This window comes from Indicator indicator, chromosome 11, assembly GCF_027791375.1.
Source record: "Indicator indicator isolate 239-I01 chromosome 11, UM_Iind_1.1, whole genome shotgun sequence".
Lineage (NCBI taxonomy): Eukaryota > Metazoa > Chordata > Aves > Piciformes > Indicatoridae > Indicator > Indicator indicator.
The window spans coordinates 19198349-19208002 of NC_072020.1; the positions used below are offsets into that span (position 1 = coordinate 19198349).

The 9654-nt window shown below is 42.9% G+C and overlaps 1 protein-coding gene across 1 annotated transcript; it reads right to left on the reverse strand.

Annotated features, from left to right (window-relative positions):
* Positions 1–871: 871 nt before the first annotated feature.
* Positions 872–9184, reverse strand: SEM1 (SEM1 26S proteasome subunit). Its single transcript, XM_054384814.1, has 3 exons — positions 9061–9184; positions 5045–5138; positions 872–1402 (listed from the first exon to the last, which is right to left on the reverse strand). The coding sequence occupies exons 1-3, from the start codon at positions 9134–9136 to the stop codon at positions 1360–1362; spliced, it is 213 nt and encodes a 70-aa protein (XP_054240789.1). The 5' UTR covers positions 9137–9184; the 3' UTR covers positions 872–1359.
* Between the last annotated feature and the right edge of the window lie 470 nt (positions 9185–9654).

Here is a 9654-nt window from a genome sequence, read left to right on the forward strand (position 1 = left end):
AAGTCAGCTACTTGGGCACAGGGCAGGCTCAGGCAAAAGGACCTCCCCTTTCTTTTCCCAAACACCACAGAAGTAGACAAACTGAATGCACTCCACACCCTCTGAAACATTTGGTTTTGCACAACCACTCAGATAGCAAAGGAAGGTGATGGTCACATTGAATCTTGCCACCACTATAGACACAGCACCACCTAAATAACTTTTTGGTAGAGGAAACATTAATAAATGCTAGTATAAGATACTGAGTTATTTCAAGAGGTTAAAGCATTTAATACCATCACTGTATGTTCATCTTTATTCTAAAAGCCCACTTCCAGTAACACCCCTGCTTCTCTACTGAAAAAAGCAAGCAGCCAACTCAAATTCCAGCAGCACATGGCTACATTTGCCCCTTTCTGAATTGTTTTTAATTTGCAGTCACATCCTACACTTCCAGGATGGTCACAGCTCCCAAGGTCTTTGTGTATAACCAGCCTGAACAGCTCCTTTGGGGAGGACTCCTGGAACTGGTAAGAGGGTAATTTCCACCTTCTGTTTTTCAGTTGAGAGTAATCGAATCCAGTCACCACTGCTCTATCTATCTGGCAACTATTTGTGGGCCTCCATGAAATGAGTTGGAAGTTTGATTTCCGTTCTCAGCAGGCATGGTGGTGTGATACAGATGAACTGCTGTAACTGGCAAATTGGAGGCAATTTCAGCAGATTCCTGGGCTTAAATAAGCATGGGAACAGAACTTTCCACCTCCAGAGAGGTCTCCTCTTTAACGAGCTTGAGAAATGACAGGACAAGATTGGAGAGTTTGGATTTCTGCTGTTGCAAGATGCACTTTAAAGTGGGTTTTATCTTTCAAGCCTATCAAACTGGCACCCTTGTGAAATGGCTAAGAAAAAAAAAAAAAACAAGTCATTCTGAACTCAAATCTTGAGGCAAAATAGCTTTAGCACTTCCCAAAACTCCTTTCTGCCTCTGCTGCACTTTAATTGGAATAGGTGCTTGATTTCATTTTGACATCTCCACATTCCCTATGTCAGAAACATTCACCAGTGTTCATTTGGGTTAGTCTATTTATATCCCCATGAGGGGAGCTGGCACAATACCATCAGCCACTGACAGATCACTTGTAGCATTCTAGGCAAGTCCATGCCTTGTATGACAGGAGACATTTCAAAACTGCAGTACAAGTTACCAGCTTGTAACTAGGCTAAGATTAAAAACTTTATTTTAATACAAAACAATAATAAATCCAAGCAGACAGCAAGCTAAGTCTGTGTTTTCATTTTCCACCTCTTCTTCTTTTCTCTGTATAGTCTGTCCAGAGTTCAATACCAAACCACTCCATGTTCAGCCAGAAAAAAAAACTAGGATGTTTCCATCTTGTAGCCATGTTTTTCTAATTCAGCTCTGTACAGAAAAAAGAAAGGTATATTAAAACACACAAATACATATAAAATACACTTTTTTTTGGCCAGCATTTAAAGCAAGTTATTATGTAGTTCACAGGATTACAGGATGTTAGGGGTTGCAAGAGACCTCTGGAGATCTTCAAGACCAACCCCCCTGCCAGAGCAGGACCATAGAATCTAGCACAATAATATAACCTAGTTGTGATTGGCACCTTAAATAACAGCCTCAAGTGATAAAAGTCAAAAAAATAGAATGCTTGGGTCACCTGAATGGGACTTGAGGAGGTTCTAAAGTACATTTCTCAGTCAGAGGTCATTCCTCAGCTGGTGAAAACACTGTCAGGAAACAGCCCCCATGTTTAGGGGCTTAAAAACATAGCCTGAGTTCTGGCCACTCCATGAGTCATGGTGGGAGCAGTCAAAGAGATGCTGCTCCCCACAAAAAAATAAAAGGGAAAGAGTTAAAAATAGTCCATGGGGGAATCAATCTTCCCAAGGTGGGCTTCTCCTCATCCTTCCTGACCAGGAAAACCCTTCTTGCCCAGGGAAGGTGACGAGGCCCTGTCCCTGGAGACACTCATGGTCAGGCTTGATGGGGCTCTGAGCAATCTCATCTAGTTGGAGATGTCCCTGCTGACTGCAGCGGGGGTGTGATGGTTTGAAACTGTCTTTTTAATTTTTCCTTGCAAAGTTCAAAACAGAGAAAGTGAAAGAATGTAAATAAGTCACTATTGGGTGTAAGAAAGCAAAATAACGATTGTTCTAAACACTTCCATTGGATAGATAGAAATGTTTAAGAGCTATTACCCAAAACAAAGTAGGCATTCTGCACATTCTGCGTTTGGCAGTGGGGGCAGTTGCTGGGCTGTCTGGCTGCTGTTTCTTCTTCTCTTCTGGCTGAAGATAACACGTACTGACCTTGGCAGCTAAGTTAACAACTTTCTGCTTAACTAACTCTGCTTCTCTGTCCAGGGGGGTCTGGGGGGGAAGCTCCTGGGAGGGAGAGGCCCCTTTGGGAGGGTCCCCTTGGGGGGAAGCAAAGGGAGATCGGTTGTGCTTTTCTGTTGGTTGTATATATTTGTAAATGTTGTGAATTTTGTATATTTGTACATATTCATTGCATTTCATCGTAGATTTTAGACTCTGCTTGTAAATACAGCTTTTCATTTGCTTCCAGACTGAGCTAGCCTGGTTATTGTTGGTGGGGGGGGAATTTCAGCTCACACCGACACAGGGGGGTTGGACTAGATCAGCTCTAGAGGTTCCTTCCAACCCAAACCATTCTTTGGTTCCATACTGTCAGACATTCGTATTTTCAAAAACTAAATACACTGCACAACACACAACCAATTTAGAAATAATACAAACTAGTCAATGCTTTTTGGGTTCATATCAATAACCTCACCCTCATTCACTTTACAGTTCTTCAGCTCAATGTCTCACATGACTAGAAGTAACTTCTAAGTGGAAAAATTGTTCTGACCATAGTTATTGTCCTCTGATCCACTGTGGCTGGGGTACAACTCTGTGGAGCAAAGCAGCAGCTGTCAGCCTGCAACAACTCGGGGCACATTAGAAAAAAACCCATACTCGAGATTTAAACCAAATGAGCTCGCTAAGTGATTTAAATGCATCTACTTCCAAAATTATTCTTCTCACCTGCTTCCAAACACATCAGCCAGAACTATGTCCTGATTTTATCTCCTTAGCACACATGTAGTCCAAGACCATGTGTCCAGAGACAGGCAGCAAAGCTGGTGAAGGGTCTGGAGAACAGGTCTGGTGAAGAGCAGCTGAGGAACTGGGGTTGTTTAGTTTAGAGAAGAAGAGGCTGAGGGAATACCTCATTGCTCTCTACAACTGCCTGAAAGGAGGTTGCACTGAGGTGGGGGTCAGTTTCTCCCCTCCCCACCCCGTCTCAGGTGACAGAAGGAAAGAAAATGGCCTGAAATTGTGCCAGAGGAATTTTAGTTCAGATACTAGGAAAAATTTCTTTACAAAAGGCAGTCAGAACAGGCTGCCCAGTAGGGGGGCAGAGTCGCCATCCCTGGAGGTGTTAAAAAAAAAAATGTGTGAACATGACACTTTGGGACATGGTTTAATGACCGTGGTGGTCTTAGGTTGACAGCTGGACTCGATCTTAGATGGGACTTGAAAATGGTTTGGGTTGGAAGGGACCTTAAAGGTCCCTTTAGTTCCAGGCTAGTTTTCCTACTTAGCTGTGCCATTTTAGAAGTGCAGGACTGCAGCATTTCCTTCCTAATGATGAAATAAAACCATGCTGCAACCAAGCAACATGGCAAGCTCTCATTTCAACACCAGTATACAGCCACCAGCACTACCAGCAACAGTGAAGGCACAGTTATTGAAAGCTTGTCAAGATCAGCTAAGCTTATCAAGAATTACACTACCCCTTGAAAGACTATTTCACTCTACAGAATCACAGAATTGCTCTGCTTGGAAAAGACCCCTGAGGTCAAGCCCAACCATCAACCCAACACACCAACTTCTTTTCCAGTATTAGTTTAACTGCTTTCCAGTCTTTTAAAAAACAACTACACCAACAGACCATTTCTGTATCTTCTGCATCAAGGATCATTTTCAGCCAACTACAACAAGAGAGCTCAGCCCAGGAACTGTTCAACCAGGCTGTGCTACAGATAGTTTGTTCTTCATGCAACATACTGCGAGATTAATTACAAAATGTGAATTAGCATTGATGATATTTTTATATATAAACAATTTAAGTTATAATAATGCAGCAGTAAAGGATTAACTGAAACAAGTGACAAGCAAAGAGGATTAAACAACTGGATTAGAGGTACCCAAATTGCTGTCACTTTTTTCAAGGCACGTGATGAACAATTACTTTGATATTGTTGTTCATAAGCAGCATGCTCACCACATACAAGGGAACCTTAATAATATAGATAACTGATCTCTAGAAAATCAGGCTATTTGGATAAAAAACAGAAATGCTATTCAAAAGTACAGAGGGAAAAAAAAACACAGAAAAACACACTTTGTGTACCACACAGAAGAGAGATCTTGAATACCTTGCCACTGATCAAGGAATGGTTTGGGTTGGAATAGACCTTAAAGTCCATCTAATTCCAACCTGCCCTGCCATGGGCAGGGACACCTACCACTAGCCCAGCTCGCTCAAGGTCACAGCCAACCTGCCTTTGAACACTGTCAGGCTTGGAGCCTGACAACTTCTCTTGGCAACCTATTCCAGATGCAGTGCACCTCAAGAGTCCTCACACATACGTAGAGAAGCCCACAGAAAAGGATTTCTTTATGACAAATTGGAAAAGTGTCAGTTGCATCACAGTTTGTAAAGATCTTTGTACTCTTCAAGCTGTGCAACACAGCAAAACCCTGAATACATCAGTGACATTAGGTATAATTCAGGGCTCACAGTGCAATTATTAAAAGATGAGATGCTGATCACTGCTTCACTGTGCTGTAATCCCTCAAGTCTGGTTCTGAAAGGCTTTAGAGGGAAAAGCAGAAAGCAGAAGTTTCCCTTATTTCAGTTTCACATCTCTGTTTTTTAAACTAAGCAGATATTACCTAAACAATGCCATTTTAAATGTTTTACCCAGCTTTTGGAACAGGAAGTTAAAAATAAAACTACCTTAACTGATTGGAGAAATCATCTTCTACATTGTCATCATCCCAATTGTCTTCCCAGACATGTGCATCTTCATCTTCGTCTAAGCCAGTCCAATCTAAAGATAAAAAAGAGCTCTAAGTATTGTATCCTGTGCTGCTTTGGTACCATGTCTCACTGACTAATAGATTAGCTCAGTCTCTGGGCAAGGTAGACTTCTGCCAGTAACTAGTTTCTCTCTTTAAAAGTCTGGATCATATTTCAGTGTTTATGAGACCAAAAAGCACAGACATATCTTAAAAAAAAAAAAAAACAACCAAAACACCTCACAATTTAATGAATTATCATAGCAATGCAACTTGGTTAAAATCACTCCACACTTCACGTCATGGCTTGCAGGATGACACATTCATAAGAGACATTTTAAACAGTCAAGCTGTAGCATCATGTCAACGAAAGCAATATTTAATATCTGAGTCATAAAAGCTCAACAAAAGGTAGACAATTCCTGGGTTTTATTTAAATACCTTTTTCTACTTAAAAGAAAAAAATATATAAAGCAAATGCACATGTTTTTGCCGAACACACACACACACACACAAACCCTCAGTTCACTCAGATCAGATGCAGAGAGCCTAGGGATAAAGGCCACAAGAGTACCTGTGATGCTGAACCAAAGGCAAATTGAGAGAGGCACAGCAAACAGCAGTTGAGACCCATCATCACCTGCTTCTGGCTCTCAAAGCAGCAGAAGCTGTTTCCTTAGAGAGGCAAGACATTAACAGTCCATTTGCTCATCTAAATTCTCTTTTTCCTGTAACAATCTGGCACACCTCCCTTGACAATTTACTGATCATCCTCTTAATGCTTAATTATATATAAAAAAATCTTGAAGATCAAACTAACTAGTTTAGGAAAACAACAAAAATGGAAAAAAAAAATCAGGAAGGCTCAGAACCTCTATGTAAATGCAGGACAGTTCATTGGGGAACACAGCTTCTCAGCGTGCTTCTACTGACAGACATCAAGTTGTTTTAAGGGTACCAAAATAAGAAGCATCCCAATTTTGACACTTGTGACTTTGGATTGCTCAAAGTTTGTTGTCATATTTAAAGAGATAACATTATTCCCTTTCGAATTCAGTAAATCTGCCCACCCAGAGAAAGCTTGGAGGACTAAAGCTTAAAGTAACACTAAGATGTAGCATAAAAAAAAAAAAAGCAAGCTAGTAAGGTAAAAGACTTACATTCATTCACTGTGAGCAACTTTAGAAGAATGAAAGTTGGTTCCTTGCCTTTTCTCTTCCTTCTCCTATCACTGACAAGTAACAAAATTAATCTTTCAGATTAAGGATGAAGGTTGGTTCCTTGCATTTTTCTCTTCCTTTTTCTATCACTGACAAGCAACATAATTAATCTTTGAGAATAACCAGGGCAGGAAAATCCATTTGCAACTGATTAAATACATGCACGTAGAAGGCATGACTTCCCTAGTCAAAATATATAATGGGAAAAGAAGAAGGAGCACAGAAATCCTAAGGAGAGCAAAAAAAAGGAAGTGGAAAGATAAGGTAGAAAAAAAAATTAAAAATTTAACTTAGTTGTACTGCTAGTTGCCCAGAGGGGGTGATTTTATTTCAGTACTATCTGCAATAAGCTTTGCCTATTTATATGCAACAGATATTATGGTTTGGATCAAAATAAAAGCTTTATTACCCACATCATTTATCTGGATTTCAAAGACACAAAAAGAACCAAAGCTCAAAACAATTGAAATAGGACAAAAAGTCAAATTTTTCTATCTAATAATGTAGAAGTTGCTTAGGAAAATCTACAAGTTAGATACAAGACATAGTAAGTAGTATCCAGCACAACAAAACAGCAGCTTAAATCATAAAAGGTCAGCTGGGGAGACTGCAAAAATAGGCTCCAAATCACACTGAGCAAAAACAGTCAAAGAGGCTCATGTCATCTCCCACACTGAGAGAAAGCCTCAATTATATTCTCATCACTGTAGCTACAAGATTCTACAGTCTCTGTATGTTGACAGTACACCCTAGAATTGCATACTGAAGTCATTATTCCCAGCTACATTATATGCCTGTGACAAAATAAGAGTAAAATAATATAGCATTATCTGAGATTGAAAGTATTAACAACATCTGAGAGCCTGCTACCATTAAACATTACTCATGCACACTCAAATTACAACATTTTGATAAGCCTGTCACGGATGGACTAATTTTTAAAAGTATTTTAATATACTAATCACTAATTTCCATATTTTGCACTTGGGAAAGCAAAACAAAAACCATTTTTTAGAGCAAAGGACACACACACACAAAAAAATAAAATCCTCTATTTTTACATGTTACACTTTACTTCCTGCAAAACACTAATTCACACACACTAGAATCTATCACGCTATACATCAAATAAAGTGTCCTACAAAATCAAGATACATCTGCTTTCAGCACATAAATTTGAATTGACAAAGTATTTGAAGAAAAATGCTAAGGCTGCAGAGAATAAATCCCCCCAAAAGCCAGAGTTTGTAACCATTCATATAAATTTGCATATCTTATTTCCTTAGGATAAAATCCGGGCAATTGCCAGCAAAGTTCTTTCAGTGTTTTAATTTGAAAGAACAACAATTTGGAATAGCTTCGAGCACACAGTTTTCACAATTCTTTCCAAAACACTGAAGAGAATATTCCAAGTGGTCTGGCCATCCTTTATAACTTCTCAAAACTATTAGCTCACATGAAAATTTCACGGGGCTTCTTTAGAGGGTCGTCTTTTTTTTTTTTTGAGACAGACCAGCAAGAAGCCTGACTGTGGTCACTCTATACTAAAGCTCTGTTCCACCCAAAGAGTTTGCACAGTATTTGGTTCTAGCATTACTGCTGAAGTCAAGCAGAATTAATTCCACCTTCTGTAACAGCAGTTCAGTGCTCTACCCAAGCCAAGGTTCAGAAGCACGCTTTAAAGAGTTCCTTCACCTCTACTGCAAATACTTAATTTACATTAAATAAAAGAAACATCTTCTGTCTGTTTGGGAAACATATGGAAAAGAAGAGATAGTCTTCTCAGATGAGTTTAGCTATCATCTCAACTATGCTAATAACTTTTTCTCCAAGTGCAAAAAATACTATTTTCACTAGTACTGAGGGATTCAGAACATCAAAGGTTTGTAAGGCCAAAGAAAAAAATCCACATATAATAAAATAACAAACCCTGACATCTCATCCATCATGTTTTACACAATTTCTCACTATCCACATCTTGAGACAGTTCACAGAATTATGGACATAAACAATCCTGTCCTAATAAGAATCTTCAAGGTTATATCTCTAAAAAGGCACCGAATTTTTTTATTGAAGTCCAGATTTAATTTTGTCATTCAATATATTTGTACCTACACAAAGCAAACCAACATATATTTGTGCTTTAAAAGGCAGAGAGATTCAGAGTTAACTGGAGCATGTTATCTCCTTTTCACACCTTCTTCACCCTACACTCGCTTCCAGCCTGCACCCTTCCTTCCTCCCTGCCTGGTGATTCTCGTCTCCTGAGCCAAGATGCAGCAAGTTCCTCTAGCACTTGTTCCCAGCTCTCCCGCATAATGACACAGCACTTCCAGTGCGATACGCCCCGCACCGTGACACCAGCACAGCCGCACGCAGGCAGCAATTCGTGCTTGACCCCGACTCCAACGGGGCCGTAGCTCGCACCTCTGACCGAGGTGGGGCTGGGAGATGAAACCCGCTGAACCCCAGAGAGCTGATTCTTGCATGACTAAAGCGGAACACGAGGAGACGCCTCGCACCGCCCCGCAGACCCCGAGAACTGCTCTGCGGACAAGGACCCGCTGACAAGCCGCGCCCCGGCCCAGCCGCTCCCCGGAGGCGACCTGCTCCTTCCCCGCCGCGGCCCACCGGCCCAGGCCAGGCTGCGGCCTACAGGCGGAACCACCACCACCGCCGCCACCACCACCGCCGCCGCCTCTCTTCCCCTTGCTATCCCCGTCCCGCCCGGCACCTTCGGCCGGGAACTCCTCAAACTCATCGTCCTCCTCCAGAAGCCCCAGGTCCACCGGCTGCTTTTTCTCCGACATGCTCGGCCTGCTGCCCCGGCACCGCGTCCCGCCGCCCGCGCAGGCTGATGGGATACCGGCGACGGCCACCACCGCGCCTGCGCCCCGCTAGTAGCCGGCCCTCGGCCACCCGTCTCGCTCCGCCCTGGAGCCCCGCCTGCCTTGGCCCCTCCACCGGCTCCCTCCTTTGCCCGTGACGGGGCCGTCTCACGGTGCTTCCCGCCCCTCTCTGCTCCCCGCCTCCCCTCGGCGTCCTGCAGGCCCGGCCCGGCCCGGGGCGGCCTGCTCCGAGCTGCTTCTCCGCCTCTCGCTGTGGTCCCCTCAGGGCGGCCTCGCTGGCGCCGGCCGCCCGCCGGCTTTGGCTGCCCGCCGGCCCACGCGTTATCCCAGAGCCCGACCGCGCCGGCTGCCGCCTCCGACGCTGCTGGGCAGGTCCGGCTGCTGCCCGCCTTGACCCATGGAGCGCAGTGAGGGAGCAGGTGCCATGGGGCTGGGAAGAGGAGAGGCCATAAGCCGATCCGTGCTCCTCCGCCACGGCT